At 42.2% G+C, this 18,858-nt stretch overlaps 1 protein-coding gene across 2 annotated transcripts in view; it reads right to left on the bottom strand.

Annotated features, from left to right (window-relative positions):
- clstn2a (calsyntenin 2a) overlaps positions 1 to 18,858 on the bottom strand; it is a 537,584-nt gene that overhangs the window by 22,530 nt on the left and 496,196 nt on the right. For both annotated transcript variants that reach the window (XM_059948013.1, XM_059948017.1), the window contains 6 exons: positions 12,470 to 12,636; positions 11,905 to 12,053; positions 7,726 to 7,934; positions 2,635 to 2,805; positions 1,762 to 1,907; positions 1,433 to 1,565 (listed from right to left, as the gene is read on the bottom strand). In XM_059948013.1, the coding sequence (XP_059803996.1) occupies positions 1,433 to 1,565; positions 1,762 to 1,907; positions 2,635 to 2,805; positions 7,726 to 7,934; positions 11,905 to 12,053; positions 12,470 to 12,636 (975 nt within the window). The remainder of the gene's footprint in view (positions 1 to 1,432; positions 1,566 to 1,761; positions 1,908 to 2,634; positions 2,806 to 7,725; positions 7,935 to 11,904; positions 12,054 to 12,469; positions 12,637 to 18,858) is intronic.

Genomic DNA, 18,858 nt, shown 5'->3' with positions numbered 1-18,858 from the left:
TCCTAGTCCTTGCCTCACTATCACGTGGCATGGGTAGCAATCCTGAGATCACAACCCTGGAGGTCCTGCCGTTTAACTTAGCACCTAACTCTGTGAACTCCCTGTGTAGAAACTTTTCACTTGTCCTATCTATGTCATTGGTAGCTACATGGACCATGTCTTCCGTCTGTTCATCCTCCCACTTAAGAACACTAAGGACTTGATTTGAGATATCCCAGGCTTTGGCACCCAGAAGGCAACATCCCATCTGGGAATCTCATTCTGACCCACGGAACCTCCTGTCTGTTCCCCTAATGAATCCCTTTTCACCACATGGTGCCTCTTCTTCCCACTTCCGATCTGATTCACAGAGACAGACTCAGTGCCAGAGCTGACCACTGTGACTTTCCTCTGTTATGTCATCTCCCACTCCCCTGACAGTATCCAAAGTAATATACCTGTTGTTGAGGGGAATCCACAGGGGTGCTCTGCACTGGCTCCTTAGCCCCTTTCTCCTTCCAGTCACCCAGTGTCCTGTGTCTTGCACTTCGGGTGTAACTACCTCTCAATTTGTCCTATCACCCCCTTCAGCCTCCTGAATGCATCCAGAAGTTCATCCAGTTCCACTTCCAACTCCTTAATGCAGTTTGTTAGAAGTGGAAGTAGGAAGCACCCCTCACATTTGTAGTGTTGGGGATAGTGGGCATTTCCCTGCCTTGCCACATCCTGTAAAAGGAGCATTGTGGTATTTTGCCTGTTGTCTTTATCTAGCTGAGCAGATATAAAGAAGAAAAGGAAAAAACTTCAGATTTCCTTTCCCTGAGTGAAGCCTCTCTTCATTGACGCTTCCAACAGGGTTTGGGGGAGGGGAGGTTGGTGTTTGAGAGTTTTTGTTTCTTTTTATCTGGGGTGGGGGGGGAAATTGACGTCTTTCTTTCAACTGTTTCTGTGTTTTTGTGTTCTATGGCTATCTGGAGAAGACAAATCTCAGAGTGGTACTCTGCAAACTTACTTTGATAATAAAATGAACTTTTGAACCTTTGATGTTTCTAACTCCCTTCCACATCAATAGTGATCCTTGTGCAGAAAGAAAGGGTAATAGAAGCTGAGGAAACATCGGCAATGCAGTCATAAATTAATTGAATAAGTTTTGTAACATGGCAGGAATTGGCACCCTTTATGCCAAAAGATTCGATTGCCAGTTAATGTACTACACTGCTGTAAAATCAAAGAAGACAGCAATCTATTTCAACAACAGATGATAGCGGCATAGCAAACCAGCTATCAGAGTGGTGAATTTGTCAATGTGGACATCAGAGACAGTTCAAATAGACTGCTACGGAGCTAATTTTTTGTGTCATGATAACGTTAGCCTGTAAATATTAACATTCCCATTTTTTAATAACAAAGTTACTCACTTTGTCTGTTCTTTTCAAGCAAGTTGCTCTGTTACCTGAGTTATGAGCAGTATTAAGGTTGTGACCTGGGAGATCGGGCAGCGAATGATGGATAGACTGGAGAAACTGAGGCTGAACAACCACATGATTAACATGGTCCATAAGATTAATGTTGTGAAGAACGTTCACCTAGACAAAGGAAAGCAAGGTGGTCAATAATCATCCTGTCAAATCAATTCTCACAGTCCTGAGCTGTGACAGTGTGAATGCACTATTGCTTACCAAGTAAATTACATATAGCAATCATGCATTGAGCAACTCTGCTTTCTGACCATAATACATCAACCCTCTCAATATGTATACCAGAGCTGTCTTTTCTTCTCACCTCTAAGTTAAATTCATTGCTTGTGTAACGCCCATTGAGTTCTGAGCATGTCAGCCTAAACTTTCGGCCAAAAATGGACGCAGTTTCCCAGTGGCGATATCGGAGTTTGCGAAGCACATGCTCATAGTTTGCCATGGTGTCCACACCTAACAAAAAGCACAGGTTACAACTGTCAGGTAGAAGGAGGCCTTGTTCATCACGATGTACATAAGTGCCAACTAATATTTTCTAGAACTGTGGGGGAGAAAATCATGGACTTGAAGAGTGTCACAAATTCTATTATAATTTGCACTACATTCTTTCATTTTAGCATATTGTACTTCCCAGCCTTTTATCAGAATAACTTGCTTATTTTCATGTTCTTTGAAACTAAAACATATAGTTGTATAATGATTGTATATTAATTGCAGCAGTTTATGTTCCTGATGATCTATAACAACAATCCTATTACATTGGTCATATGGACTTTGTGCTTTGCTATAAAAGAATTCCTGCCATTGCCTGCAGAGTTTGTATGTTGTCCCCATGACTGCGTAGGTTTTGTCTGAGCTCTGTGGTTTCTTCTCACATTCCAAAAGTGTACTGGTTGGTTGGTTAATTGCTCATTGTAAGTTATTCTGTGATTAGGCTATTGATAAATCAACAGTTACCAGGTGGCACAGCTTGAATGGCCTTAAGGGCTTACTCTGAGCTGTCACATTAAATAAATTTTTTTTTAAAAAAACAACTAAAATAACTAATATTATTATGGAATATTTTTAATAAAGTCAGTGTGTCAAACCAACAAATGCTGTTAAATGTTGGTCAACTTAATAAATGAAATAAGTCAATTTTGAACTACAAATAAATGAATATACAAGATTTGGCAGTTACCGTAAATTGACATCCCTGCAGTGGAATTAGTGAATTCAAGATGTTTCCCATGCAACTCAATTGGTTCTAGTTCCAGACATTCAGTTTCAGAATTTAATTCATCTCCTGTGACCAAAATATCACAGTAATCCAGGTTGTGAACAATTTCTTCAGGTCCACCAGGATGACGGGCTGCAAAACGAATATTTTTAAAAAATGCTGGTGAACACAAATCAATCTCACATCAAAAATGAAATCACACTAAAACAGAAATCTTATATTTGCCACAAAAAGTTAAGACATTTCACTTAATCTCTGATTTGGGTCATAGCTGATGAACCCCATTATCTCACTAGATGTCGGAAAGTAGTTGGCATTCTCAAACCTGCAACAAAGTACTTCATTAAATAAAAAAAACTTATAATATCAGAACATAATTTCATTCAGTGGCTAGAAAAGGGAGACAGAAATTGGAGCAACTTACATGCTAGAATCCCCAAAACAGCAGCAACTGAAATTGCATATGCTAGAACCCTATTTTAATGATGAATCAGAATCAGAATTAGGTTTAATATCACTATCATGTGGTGAGAATTTTTATTTTGCTTTGAGGCAGCAATATACAGTAAATGAGTAGTAAAATGATTAAATTACAATAAAACTAAAAACATTAAAAATTAAAAAAGTAGTGAAAGATGAGAGGAAAAATAGTGAGGACATGTTCATGGGTTCATTGCCCACTCAGGAATCTTATGGCAGAGGGGAAGGAGCTATTCCTGAAGCGTTAGTTGTGTGCCTTCTGGTGTACCTTCTCCTTCATGGCAGCAATGAGAAGAAGGCATTTCCTAGGTGATGGGGGTCCTTAAAGATGGGTGCCACTGTTTTGCTGCTTTGCCTATTGAAGGTGTCCTGGATGCTGGGGAGGCTAGTGCCCATGATGGAGTTGTCTGGGTTCACAACTTTCTGCAGCTTTTTCTGTTTCTGTGCAAAGGGCCCTTCATATCAGACAGTGCTACAACCAGTTAGAATGCTCTCCACTGTACATCTGTAGTAAACTGCGGGTGTCTTTGGTGATGCATCAATTCTCCTCAAACTCCTAAAAAAATATAGCCTTCTTTGCTTTGCAATTGCATCAATATGTTGGGCTCAGGATAGATCTTCAGATCTTCAACTTGAAACAACTCATCCTTTCCACTGTTGATCCCTTGATGAGAACTGGTGTGTGTTCCACCAACTTCCCCTTCCACAAACAATTCCTTGGTCTTACTGCCGTTGAGTGCAAGGTGGTTGTTGTGACACCACTCAACCAGCTAATCTATCTTGCTCCTGTACACCTCCACGTCACCATCTGATATTCTGCCAATAATAATTGCGTTGTCAGAAAATTTACAGATGCCATTTGAGCTGTGCATAGTCGCACAATTGTGGGTGTAAAGAAAGTAGAGCTGTGGGCTAAGCAGGCAAATTTGAGGTGCACCACTATTATTTGTCAGAGAGGAGGATATATCATTTCCAATCTGCACAGATTGTGCCCTCCTGGTGAGGAAGTCAAGGATCCAGTTGCAGAGGGAAGTATAGAGGCCCAGCATTTGCAGCTTATTGATTAGAACTCAGGGATGATTGTGTTAAACACTGAGCTGCAGTTAATAAACAGTTGTCTGACATAGGTATTATTATTGTCCGGGTAATCCAAGGTTGATTGGAGAGCCAGTAAGATTGTTTCTGCTGTAGCTCAGTTGTGGCAATAAACAAAATGCAGTGGGTCTAGATCCTCGCTGTCATTCACTATGATCATGGCTGATCATTTACCTCATTGCCACCTTTGTCCCTAACCCTATTTTCCCAAAATCTCAAAACTGCCAATTTCTGTATTGAATAAGCTACCGAGTGAGCTTCTGGGAAAGGGAATTCTGAAAGCCTCATTTGATGGCTTTATAGTTTGATTCATACCTTTCTCCTTGTAACCAATGTGCCGCAATAATGCTTTCAAATTTATTTGCCATATCCAGATAAATATTCACTGTGAACACTTCTTTCCATGGTCTGCATTTTTTAGGCAACAACTTTCACTGGAAAATCCAGTGGCCCAGCTTTCTCTACTTGCTCTACTGTGGAGTTCTTTAACTGCACTATATTTCTTGGCATATTCTCTCAGTATTTCTCACTAAGTTGCTGAAATATAGTGACTAATTAACATCAACATACTTTGTGAAATGAAAGAGCTTATGATGAGAGGACAGTTTCTTATTTGGGCCTTTTCCACAGAGGCAAACATAGAATTTGAACAGCAATTATATCACATAAATCAAATGATATAATTCTAAAAGGTATCACCTTAAACAGCAATGCCAGTATCACATATGTTATATTTCATCTGATAGGTGCTTAAGCAGTATAAAAGTCCCAAAATACCAGCCTCTCCTTGGACAGCAAATTGTTTTTTTTTCAGTTGGTTGTCTCTTCAGTTCTTACCCAGGCTGGTTGGATGGAATTTCACATTAAGCTTAAATATATCCATTTGGGTGGAATAACTCATACCATTTCTCTGCCAGAGCGATACTAATGATGGCTATGTTTCATAACCCACATTATAGTGTTATGGATGATGAACAGACCTGATGGACAATGGGGTACAGAGTTAATTATCCCCCCCGAGAACCACAAACTATTACTGTTGCTATGCTGACCATGAGAAAGAGAGACGAAAAACAGGCAAGAACATCTGCAACAGATAAGAGAGAGAGAGAGAGAGTTTGCTGATTAACTGTATTGTGACTCCTTTTGAATTATTTACTGTTTCGCTGCAAGGACAATAGTTTGCTCAATAACATTCCTCAGTGGACTGTAGGAGTGGCCTGATTTGATGGACACAGTCATTCAGGATTGATGGATAGCTGAGACCCCGTTAGTAGGGATAAAAAGACAGGTCTGGAGAGACACCCTCCAAACATGCCACTGACTGAGTGTTGGAACCCACAAGAAAGGTGGGGGCTTCGGGGACCGAACCAGGAGATCGGTCAGTAAAGCTCACAGTATTACAGCAGGGCCGGTGGGGACTTGTGTGTGTGTCCACTCATGCCAGAGTGACAAGTCCACCACAGAAGAACAGTCTGGCTGAAGACCAGAGAGTTCATAACTGAAAGACCACAACGATACGATGGACTAAGAAAGCAAAGGAAGGTTTGGCTGCCCTAGCTGTTACATCTCTCTCTCTCTCTCTCTCTCTCTCTCTCTCTCTCTCCAACGATTACAATACAACATAACTACCTCAGCACTCATGAACTGAACTGAACTTTATATTCTATGACAATTCATTTACCCCGAGACATCGATAGAGCTTGTTTATTATTGCTTATTATTATTATTCCTACACTTTTAGGTTTATTACTGCTATCTTGTGTTATATGTATATTTGCATTATTGATATGGTTTTGCTTAATTTTATTAATAAACACCTTTAAATACAGTACCACCAGACTCCAACGGATTCTTCTTTCTCTGCTGGTCAAACACCAGCTACGGGTTACGTAACAATAGTCATTTCATTTTATACCTCAAGTGCATAACATTATCTTTGTCTGCATACTGTGCCGACCCACACACACTTTCTAAGTTCTGTATCAGCCTATCAAGGGCAAAATTAAAACACTTACCAAAAGAAAGAAGATATATTTGTATTGGTCCTTCACACGAAGGCATCCCACTGGACTCAACAATCAACAGTGATTACCATCACTACAGGAGGAATAATTTCACCAACTAGCTCAAAGATTAATTTGCTGATGAGATAATATGGCATGCCCTGCCCTATCCAACCAGCCATGGATGTAAATGTTTTCTTTCAAATTATAAAGTAATTCACAATAAAGGGTAATAGATTTGTTTAAAATACACTGAACTATAGTAATTTAATTAGAAACAAAGATATTATGCTTCAGAAAAATGTGTAAAATTTTCCTTACCTGAACTTACCTCTGTAATGAAAGTGAGCAGAATCAATGAAATGAATGATGTTGTAGTAAAGAACATGGACTGGTCATTTAGCTCAGTAAGATCAAGAACCAGCATTGGGCTTGATTAATATCAGTAAAGGAGCATGGTTCCAGCTCTCTCCTGACTTACACAGTACAGCTTAATTAGCACACATCAAAGACACTAGACATTGGAGAGTAGATTTGTACCATGAAATCAAGGATAAATATTGGCCAGGGCACTCGGGCAACTGTAAGCTTTTATCTGATGCTATTTTTAACATCTTAATTGTTAACTATGTACATTTGTTCAATAGTAGTTAACAATTAAGATGTTAAAAATAGTCTCTTTGCTAATGATAACACTGATTCTCTCCTTTTCTCATACCAATAGCATAAGTCAATTACTTTAATATTCATACTTTGGTCTTTTTATATGCCAGTTTGCTTGTATTTCTTATGTTAAAGTAAGGAGACAGGTTATTTATTTCCTCTCTCACTTTGCCTATGTGGAGGATTTTACTTCCTTTAGTGTGTTATTTAATTTACAATTCAACCCAGGATTAGTCTCAGATAATTCTTAATCATCTGCTTGGGAGGGTTGCTGATCCTTTGAGAACTTGGCCTTCCTCAGGGAAAGAAAGTCAGAGTGGAATACTAGACGCTGAGAAGAATGGGATAAAACAGAAGGGCAAACAGGTATCACAAATAAAAAGTGATATTGAAATCTAATTCACCTTCCAATTGACACAAATCCCCAGAGAATCTATAGTCAATAATCCTCGAGTTTGAATTGCTGCTTCAATATCTGTTTGGACCAAAGATTGGCAACTTCCAGTTCTTTGAATTATATTAAAAGAAAATAGATATAAGAGAACAATCCTAAAATAACATTACATTTCATTTATGTTGTATCTTTAATGTGTTATAACTAGGAAATTTAAGTATCAGAAAATTATTATTAAATGACTGAAGTTTGTAAGTTGAGGTTTGTTAAAATTTGAATTTAAGAAAACCTGTGCTAGTGTTTCAGGGCTATTCAGTTGGTTTAATAGATTTTTTCAAATTTTCCACCTTGTTGGGAAAATTTTGCCTCCCTTCTTTGACATAGTTCTGTTACTAAAATGTAAAATCAACCAACCTTTGCCATCCTCACGTCCCCCTCTTCTAACAGTGCTCATGATCCTGAGGCCAGGAAATAGAACCACGCCTCTGTTGCTTTCGAACTCTGATGCCGGTCTGGAAAAATGATCCAATCCACTAATGGTAATCTTTGGTTCAACAGGTTGAAGGACCACTATGTAACCATCGATACCTGGGACGTTGATGCAAGTGTCCTCACCGAAACACCTTAGGAGATAAGCAAAATCTCAGCGAACATTGGCTATGTTACAGTCAAAGCATGAGTCACTGGAGAAATCGATTATATTTATAAATAGTTGCTTCGCACAGCAGTGATGATCTTGAGATAAAAATCTTTCCAATTATCATGGTATCATGGTTATTAATCTGGAGGCACATTTTCCCAACTCATTTACTCCTTTGAAATCTTTTATATGCAGGTTTCTGTACTTTTCCATTTCCAGGGAAATGAATGTGACAAAGATTTATCGTTTTCCGGGATCTCATTTTTTGATTACATGCATGAGCTTAACAATAAAATGGCACTGGTTTAAGTTAGCAATGGAGAAAGCAAAGCTTTGCTTTTACATTATTTTCTTTTAGTATTACTTTCACCATGAAATTTGTAACCAATAGATTTCCTTTATCAGTAGACAGATGGCAATATTTCAAACTCAAAGCCAGGCAGAACTGATTTGCCAAACATGGACAGACTACTTGGAGGTAAGTCACAGTCAGAGCAAGACAGACATTTCAAAAGGGGTTTCAGACAATCCCCAGGTAAGAAGATAAGGCACAAAAGAGAAGCATTCTGGGAAACATCAGGCATTTAGCCTTGGGAAACCTGATAAAGTGTAACTAATTTATTCAAAGAGAAACTAGGAAAGCAAAGGAAGTACACTACATGAAAGATCTTGGCAAATACAATCCAAAGATGTCTCATAAATCTATAAAAAACAAGCAAATACTAAGTGGAATGGGACCTATTGTAACAAAAAGGTAACTTGTGGATGGTTGTGGGTAAGGGTCACATTTCTCTAGAAAATGAGCTGGTCATTGACTTCAAAAAAATGTGGGAGACACAAGCTCCTGTCTACTTAGTTGCTACTGAGGTTGAGGGGGTTGAAATCTTCAAGATCCCAGGTGTGAGAATCACCAATAGCCTGTGCTGGTCTAACCACATTGATGCCACAACCAAGAAAGTTCAACAACAACTCTACTTCCTCAGGACGCTCAAGGAATTTGTAATGCCTGGTTAACACTTAACAATTTTTATTGATGGATTCGGTTTGGAGGCATAATGGCTTGAATTAACAACCGCTCTGCAGATGACCACAACAAACTGCAGAGAGTTGTGTGCACAGCTGAGCACTTTTCAGGAACCAGCTTCCCCTCTATGGCTTCCCCTCTGTCTCCACGACCTATTGCCTAGTAAGACAGCCAACATAAATCAAAGATCCCACCCACCCCAAACATTATCTCCTTCCTTTTCCCATCAGGCAGAAGATGCAAAAGCTTGGAAGCATTTCCTGCCAAGCACAGGGATATCTTCTCTGCCACTATTATCAGACTCTCAAAAGGCCCTTTTGTACAATAGGGTGCACTCTTGTCCTCGTAATCTACCTTGTTACGATTTTGCATGTCAGATACCTGCACTGCACTTTTCAGTAGCTTTTATACTTCCACTGCTTTGCTTTTGCTTTATCTTATTTTAGTTCAATGCACTGTGTAATGGTTTGATTTTTGTAAACAGTATACAGGACAAGCTCCTCACTGTATCTTGGTAAATGTGCAATGTTATCATTGGCATCCATCTGTCTCGAAGGACAATAGGTGATGATCATCATCACCACAAGCCTAGGCAGAAGGTACGGAGATCCTGAGATGCCCAGTCATCAAGATTCTTCTCTCAGCCTCACCAGTGTAGTCCAAAAGAAAGAATATGAAGCATTGCATTTGGCACCAGTTGGCTACAGGAGTGCCAGAAAGATGTTCAATGATGTCCAGCTGCTTTAGGGCTTCCACTCTGGATTAGGGGTTAATCCCATAGCCTTTGTCTCTCCCAAGGCTGCCCATGAGGTGGTGGGGCTATTTACCTATAGCCAGGATGAGAATAATGATCTAATACCGATAAACCAATACCAATATTTTATGACAGTCTTCACAACAGAGCAAGAACCCAGTGTTATGGAAAAATTAGAAGAGATAAACACAATGAAAGAGGAGTTATAAAGAGGTTTATCATCTTTATAAATAGATAAGTCACCAAACCCAGATAAAAGATATCACAGGGTGTAAAGAATCAAGGGAGAAAATTATTCATTCCTTTCTGGATTTAGGAGATCTTGTCAAGACTTGAAGAGCTGTTAACATAGTACCAATTGCAAGCCAATTAGCTTAATATCAGTGGCGAGAAAATTATTGAAATCCATGATAAGAACCAGAATAAATCTTAATTAGAAAGTCACATTTAAATCTAGGAGTAGATTACTTGGCCATTCAAAACTACTCTGGTTTATCAGATTGTAACCTTATTTCTGCATGGCAGTCTGTGCAAGAAACCACTTCAGCACATTAGCATCATTCCTTAAACAGGGGTCCGATATTGTCTAGATAAGGTCTCACCAATGCCCTAATTTGCAACAGTATAACCTCAATTGTCCGGGCAATAAAGGATAGAGAATGATGTCTTGCTGGCTTCCCTAATTACTTGTTGTATCTGTATACTAGTCTTCTGCAAATCATACACTAAGACATCCAGATCGGAGCTCTGTGATGTTTCAAAACTAATATATTATAGTTCTTTTTTTTGTTTTTCCTCCTAAAATGAACAATTTCTCAATTCCTTACACATTATTCCATTTTCAGAGCTTTCTCTGCTAATTTAACAATTCTGCATTGTAATGCATTTAAGCTCTTTTCACAACACACTTTCCTACCTGCTTTTGTATTATCAGCAAAATTGAAAACCAAATCTTCAGTACCTTGATTGAAGCCATTTATATAAACTGTAAAAACTTGAGCTTTATCACTGATCCCTGTGGAATACCAGTTGTTATATCTTTTTAGCAGATGTTCCGTTTCTGCTTACACCGTGTTTCTTGTTAGACAGCCAATCTTCTATTTATGCTAAAATGGTATAACTAATGCCTTGTGCAACGACCTGTGTTGAAGCACTTTATCAAGTGCCTTTTGGAAATCTAAAAGTAGGACATTCATCAGTTCTCCTTAACCCATAGCACCTAGTTCTTCAAATAACTCCAATAAATTGATAAAATATTATTTCCCTTTCACAAAACTTGACTGTGCTTAACTACGTGAAATTTTCCAATTGACCTTCTTTAACATCTTTAATAATAACTGTTGACATTTTTCACACGATAAGCACTAATTTTACTTGTATAAAAAATTTGCTTTCTATCTTACTTTTTAAATCAAGGAACTACATATACTCTCCTCCAACCATCACTAAATTTAGTGCAATTTGGAAAGTTAAAACTATTGCATCAAATATCTCATTAGTCAGATCAGTATCCAAGGATTGGTAGACCAAAGCTCCAAGAACTTCTTCTGTGCCATCTCCCTGGTGATTACAATTTCCCAATGTTTCTCTCTCCCTTCCTCTTCCTGATTTACAACTATTTCTGCAATTTTAATTGCAAACTTCAAGATAAAAATTAATACAAAACATATTATTGCTTCAGCTGCTATTTTCTTGTTTTCTAATATCAATTCCTCACTCACTTTCTGTTTGACCAATGCTCACTTTAAATATCTTCAGAAATTCGTATAATTTGCTTGCATACTTACAGCTAGCTTTATCATCGTCTTCAGTTTTTCCCTTCCTTAATCCTTTTCCTAGTTGTTCTTCATACTAAGGTAACCTTCCGCCCTGCCACATTCATTTGCTCAATTATATACTTTGTCTTTAAGTACAGTCTTTAATTATATTGTAAAATTGTAAAATTCATTTATATAATGATTTTAGGGGCTTTGAAATAATTAACTAATCCCGCCTCAATGCACAATATGGAGCTGAGTATGATGTGTTATCAGGTTGGTTTAGCACAAGGACATGTTACAAAGAAGGATACATCCTAATTTTGTGTGGATGAGAGGATGGCTCTCAAAATGGCCTTTGCTGAATGACCCTGACTAAAACAAAGCCGATCTTGAGTACAGTTTACAAGTAACTTACTGCACTTGGCTGGATAGTGCGTAGCGTCGAATACCAGGAGTTGGAAATTGTCTTGAGTTAATATATGCTACTGACTGCATTGCTCGATTTATGGTGTCAATGTCATCCCCTTCCATGACCAAGATTGACTGGGCAGGATTAAAGTGAAACTACCAAAAGAAAACAAAATTAATTTATTACTGTGTATAATCCTTAAGAGTTATAATCAATGAAGTAAAATTTCCATTTGTAACTAGGTATTACACAAAATAGGACAATTGTTGGTTTCACCCAGAGTCTCTGTGAACTTGGAATGATTTTGTATAACTCTGCAAACAAGCTGGTGCTTGAATTATTAAAGTTGACATAGTTTGAAATATGGAAGAGTTTTACAAAAATACCTTTTAAATGCAAATTAATATAAAGTCATTATTTGTCAATACGAACAACATAATTATATTTTTCAGTGCTCCCAGCACTTACTATTATCAAAATTATTCTGCAAACACTAACCTTTAGTGATCAATGATGAAAATTAATAGAAACATTTCTATCAGCATAGAAATGAGTCACTGTAATCCCTCACCTTGATTTCTTTGCCAAGGCTCTCCAAGGAATTAATATCCAAACCTTCTTTGCAGGTCTGCAAGCAGGAGATAACTTTCTGACTCTCAATCTTGCCTGGACGAATAGATAAACCTGCAAGGCTACCATGGAAAAACTGGGCAAACTGAGGCTTCAAAATTTCCCCACCTGAAGTTAAAAGAATTAAAATAATTAATGTTGATTAAATGCAAATGTAATTAAAGCTTGATTTTCTTTCTCAATAACTAATGCCTTACTACCTTTGCCATGGATAAGAACTTCTTGCCATTAGCTCAAGTTTTAGACTGAACATATTTGTCTCGTACGCTTTTTTAAAGCCTTCTTACTTCTTCAGCTTAAAATGCTGACCATTACATTAAGTGGTTCTTCCTAGTGTTATTTTGCTCAATGTCTGTGATTTATTTAGAACAATTGCGACATTTCTTAATTCTACTGAAATAGTCCTGTAGTAGATGATTATTAATGCATTGTAGTGGTGTGCTACACGCAGCGCTGCAATAATGACACGGAGTCAGTGAGCTGCAGTTGCAAAAGAGGTTTATTCAAACCGCGACCTCGCTTTAAAGCCTTCCTGATCCCACCCTCCCTGGGCCAGAATGCTGTAGGGGGCGTGTATTCACAGTCCCATCACGTGCGCAGGCCTTTCCCCTTGCTGGTGAAGCAGACTTGGCGCCCTCTTTGGGACCTGCCTCAATGCCGGCGCGCGCCGCTTTGTGAGCTGCTTTGAGTGCGCTGGGAAGTGGGTCACCACATAACCGCCCCCCCCCCCAGAACCGGCAGTATACCCCCCAATGTCCACAGTCTGTTTGGGAGGTCTGCCTCTGCACCGTGGTGCCTGAATCTCAACCGGCTGCGCCAAGTCCAAATGGGCCGGTTTGAGTCGGTCCACCGTGAAAACCTCCTCTTCCCCCCAATGTCCAGCACGAATGTAGACCCTTTGTTTCTGATCACCATAAATGGCCCCTCTTAGGGCCGCTGTAGCGGTGTCCAATGTCTGTCCCGTCGTACAAAAATGAATTTACAGTTTTGCAGGTCTTTGGGTACACATGCCAGGTTTTGCCCATTCTGCGAAGTGGGTATGGGGGCCAGGTTACCGAGCCTCTCGTGTAGTCTGCCCAGGATTGCTGCGGGTTCTTCCTCTTGCCCCGTTGGGGCTGTTATGAACTCTTCTGGGATGACCATAGGTGCGCCGTACACCAACTCTTTGGGCGCCGTGCGGATTCTGAGCAGGACCCGGGGAGCTCGTCCACCCAGTTAGGCCCTTTGAGGCGGGCCATGAGAGCCGACTTCAGGTGACGGTGGAAATGCTCCACTAGTCTGTTCGACTGTGGGTGGTAGGCAGTTGTGTGGTGTAGCTGTGTCCCCAAAAGGCTGGCCATAGCTGACCACATGCTGGAGGTGAACTGAGTGCCTCTGTCGGAGGTAATGTGGGCCTGTACACCAAAGCGAGATACTCAAGTGGCAATCAGTGCCCGGGCGCAGGATTCGGAGGTGGTGTCGGTGAGCGGGATTGGCTCTGGCCATCTGGTGAACCGGTCCACGATAGTGAGGAGGTGCTGCACTCCTTGCAACACTAGCAGGGGGCCCACGATATCCACATGAATGTGGTCGAAACGCCGGTGGGTGGGGTGGAACTGCTGTGGCAGGGCTTTGGTGTGCCGCTGCACCTTGGCTGTTTGGCAGTGCATGCATGTTCTGGCCCATTCACTGACCTGCTTGCAGAGTCCATGCCAAACGAACCTGTTGGCTACCATCCAGATGGTTGTCCTGATGGAGGAGTGTGCTATGTTGTGAATGGAGTTGAAAATGTGCCGCCGCCAGGCTGCCGGAACGACGGGGCGGGGTTGGCCGGTGGCGATGTCACAGAGTAGGGTCTTCTCACCTGGGCCTACAGGGAGGTCCTGGAGCTGCAAACCGGAGACTGCAGTCCTGTAACTAGGGATCTCCTCGTCTGTCTGCTGCGCCTCCGCCAGCGCTTCATAGTCTACTCACTGGGACAGGGCTTGGATGTTAGGGCAGGCGAGGGCGTCCGCCACAACATTGTCCTTTCCCGAGACATGCCGGTCATCCGTCGTGTATTCGGAGATGTAGGACAGATGTCGCTGCTGGTGGGACGACCAGGGGTTGGATGCTTTTGTGAACGCAAAGGTAAGTGGTTTGTGGTCCGTGAATGCGGTGGAGGGCCTACCTTTTAAGAGGTACCTGAAATGCCAGATTGTCAGGTATAGCGCCAACAGTTCCTGGTTGAAAGCACTGTATTTGAGCTCGGGGGGGGTTGTAGGTGTTTGCTGAAAAACACCAGGAGCTGCCAGCGACCCTCGATTGTGTTGGGTCGGGCGAAATGGCAGACCGCGTCTACCTTGGCGGGCAGAGGGGTTGCCCCGTCTTTAGTAATCCTGTGGCCCAGGAAGTCGATGGTGTCGAGCCTGAACTGGCATTTGGCCGGGTTGTTTGTTAAGTCGTATTCATTCAGTTGGAGGTAGAGTTGACAGAGGTGGGACAGATGCTCCTGATGACTGCTGCTGGCTATGAGGATGTCGTTCAAATAGATGAAAGCGAAGTCCAGGTTGCGTCCACCGTGTCCATTAACAGCTGAGATGTCTGTGCAGCATTCTTCAGGCCGAACGGCATGCGGAGGAACTCGAAAAAGCCAAACGGAGATGATGAGTGCTGTTTTGGGGATGTCGTCCAGATGCATCGGGATTTGATGGTATCCCTGGACGAGGTCTACCTTGGAGAAGATCTGTGCACTGTACAGGTTTGCTTCAAAGTCCTGAATGTGCAGCACAGGGTGGCAGTCTGGTGTTGTAGCCTTGTTCAGCCTGTGGTAGTCACCGCATGGTCTCCAGCCCCCTGTTGCTTCAGGCACCATGTGCAGGGGGGAGGCCCATGGGTTGTCAGACCACCATATGATCCCCAATTCCTCCATCCTCTTGTACTCCTCCTTCGCCAGCCGGAGCTTGTCCAGGGGAAGCCTTCGAGCATGGGCATGGAGTGGTGGTCCCTGTGTCGGGATGTGGTGCTGAACGCCGTGTCTGGGCATGGCTACCATGAACTGTGATGCCAGAACCGATGGGAAATCCGCCAGGATTCTGGTGAAGTCGTTGTCGGACAGCGTGATGGAGTCTAGGTGTGGGGCCGGCAACTGGGCTGCACCCAGGGAGAATATTTGAAAGGTCTCTGCATGGACCAGTCTCTTCCTTGGCAGGTCGACCAGTAGGCTGTGAGCTCGCAAAAAATCCGCTCCCAGGAGCGGTTGGGCTACGGCGGCCAGAGTGAAGTCCCACATGAACCGGCTGGAGCTGAACTGTAGCCGCACCGTATGGGTGCCGTAGGTCCTTACTGTGCTACCGTTTGTGGCCCTCAGGGTGGGACCCGGTTCTCTGTTGTGGGTGTCGTAACTCATCGGAGGTAAGACGCTGATCTGGGCTCTGGTGTCAACCAAAAAGCGGCGTCCCAACTGTTTGTCCCAGACATACAGGAGGCTATCCCGATGGCCAGCCGCCGTAGCCATCAGCAGCGGCTGGCCCTGGCATTTCCCGGGAACTTGCAGGGTGGGCTACAGTGGCAGGCTTCTACACCCCACCGCTGGAGGTAGAAGCACCATTGTTCGTTGGTCTCCTCACCCCTGCCTCTGGGGTTAGCGGGCTCTATGGCGGGGCCTGGTCTGGTTTGCTGCTGGGAGCATGGCCTGGTGATCTGTGCAATGGACACCCCACTCTCCTTCTTGACATTCCACAGCAAGTCCGCCCGGGCTGCCACCTTCCGGGGGTCGCTGAAATCCGCGTTGGACAGCAGCAGGCGTATGTCCTTGGGCAGCTGCTCCAGGAACGCCTGCTCAAACATGAGGCAGGGCTTGTGTCCTACGGCCAGCATCTCGTTCATCAAAGCTGACGGTGGCCTGTCTCCCAACCATCCAGGTGCAGTAAGTCGGCAGCTCGCTCGCGCTATGAGAGTCCGGAAGTCCTTATGAGCAGGGCTTTGAATTCCGTGTATTTGCGGCCCTCTGGGGGTGACTGTATGAACTCCTCAACCTGGGCCGCTGTCTCCTGGTCGAGGGAGCTCACCACGTAGTAGTAACGTGTGGCATCTGAGGTTATCTGCCAAATGTGGAATTGGGCTTCTGCCTGCTGGAACAATAGGTGAGGTCGCAGCGTCCAGAAGCTTGGCAGTTTTAATGAAACTGCATGAACAGATGCAGCGTCATTCATCTCCAGTCCATTGGGGTCACCAATTGTAGCAGTGTGCTACATGCAGCACTGCAATAACGACACGGAGTCGGTGAGCTGCAGTTACAAAAGAGGTTTATTCAAACTTTGTGGCCTCACTTTAAAGCCTTCCTGATCCCGCCCTCCCCGGGCAGGAATGCTGTAGGGGGTGCGTATTCACAGTCCTGTTCCGCGCGCGGGCTTTTCCCCTTGCTGGTGAAGCAGACTTGGGATCGGCCGCAATGCAGGTGCGCGTCGCTTTATGAGCCGGTTCAAGTGCGCTGGGAAGTGGCTCACCACAGTATTACCAAATAATACAATATTTAGAACAGTTACATAAACACCCAAAATGGTGACAAAGTAACAGAAAAAGAAAACACTGTTTTCACGACTATGAAAAGAATCAATTAATCCAAATACAACCATCCTGACTTACACACAATATAGTAGCATATATTTAATGTATATTAAAAGAATTCAAATTACACTTATTATCAAAGTATACAGCCTTGAGATTCATCTTCTCCCCAGACAGCCATGAAACAAAGAAAACCATGCAACTCATTCAAAGAAAAACATCAACCCCCATCTCCCAAAATGCAAGAAAACAAATTGCACCAACAGCAACAAGGATATCAATCTCCTGTGCAAAAATGGCAATCAAATGAAAATTCAAACTCCATAGTCAAAATTCATCTCTTTGTCAAGTTACTTGTCCTTTTACTTGTTACACTTAAGCACTTCCTTGTATCTAGTTTATTTGGAAAGATATCTAAAAGACACTTGGACAAGTACAGTACATGAACTGGAAAATATTTGAGAGATATAGGCCAAATGTAGGTGGATGTGATTAGCTCAGGAAGACACCTTGGTTGCAAGTGGAAAGATAAGCTAAAGGGTCTATTTCTGTCTTGTGTAACTCTAACTCAAAACTAATTCATTCAGGTTTCCATGGGATGGAATGGTCAGAGTTATACAGCATAGAAACAGGCCCTTCAGCCCAACTTGGCCATGCCAGCGGTGTTGCACAGTGAGTAAGTTCCACCTGCCCGTGTTTGGCCCATAGTCCTCTGAACCTCTCCTATCTATATACTTATCTAGATGACTTTTAAACGTTACTAAGATGTCTACCCCACCCAATATATATTGCAACACACACAAGATGCTGGAGAAAGTCAGCAGGCCAGTTAGCATCTACGGAAAAGACTAAATAGTCAATGCTTTGGACCGAGACCCTTCATGAGCCTGATGCAGGATCTCAGCCCAAAACAATGACTGTTTACTCCTTTCCATAGATGCTGCCTGGCCTGCTGAGTTCCTTCAGCATTGTGTGTGTGTTGCTTAGATTTCCAGCATCTGCACATCTTCTTGCATTTGCAATACCTATAGCAGCTCATTCTAAAATGCAACTCCATTATGTGAAGAAACTGTCCTTGAGCTTCTCATCTCTATGCTTAAACCTGGGACAAAGGCTATATCCTTTTATCTTGTCCATTTCCCTCATGATCCATTAGGTCACCCTTCAATTTCCTATGTACCAGGGAATAAAGTCTTTCTTAGTTTAGTAACATCTTTCCTGTAACAGGATGATGAAAACTGTACACAATACTCAAAGTGCTGCCTATAATTACATCGTAATTTCCAAAATCCTAATCTCACTCATTTTCTTTGCTTCCACACAAAGGTGACTTTGTTGATCTTTAGGAGAACTATTCTTTCCTCAGCTAACCTTTTACCCTTTAACCATTTACTCTGTAACCTTTTACTCCTACAGGACTTCTTGGGATTTTACTTCACCTTGCCCATCAGATCCTTCTGATAGCCCCTTTTTGCCTTCCTAATTTCTCTCTCTATTTACTCCTACACCTTGTATTCATCAAAAAATTCACTAGTTCCCAGTTAATTACTTGGTATGTTGGCTTTCCTTTTTACTAACTGGCCTCAATACCTTTTATCATCCAGTAGTCCCTGAACCTGCCAGCCTTGTCCTCCACACTAATAAGGACATGCTGGTACTGAGGTCTTAACATCACACTTTTAAAGGCTTCCCACTTGGTGGATACTCCTTTCCCCACAAACAATTTCACCCAGTCAATCACTGTAAGATCCAGCCTAGAATCTGGGTTTGTCCCAGTTCACACTTTACTGTGAATCACCTGTA

This window comes from Hypanus sabinus, chromosome 2 (genome assembly GCF_030144855.1).
Source record: "Hypanus sabinus isolate sHypSab1 chromosome 2, sHypSab1.hap1, whole genome shotgun sequence".
In the NCBI taxonomy this organism is placed as follows: Eukaryota; Metazoa; Chordata; class Chondrichthyes; order Myliobatiformes; family Dasyatidae; genus Hypanus; species Hypanus sabinus.
The sequence above is the reverse complement of the archived record's forward strand: the minus strand, read 5'-3'. Positions and strand labels throughout refer to the sequence as shown.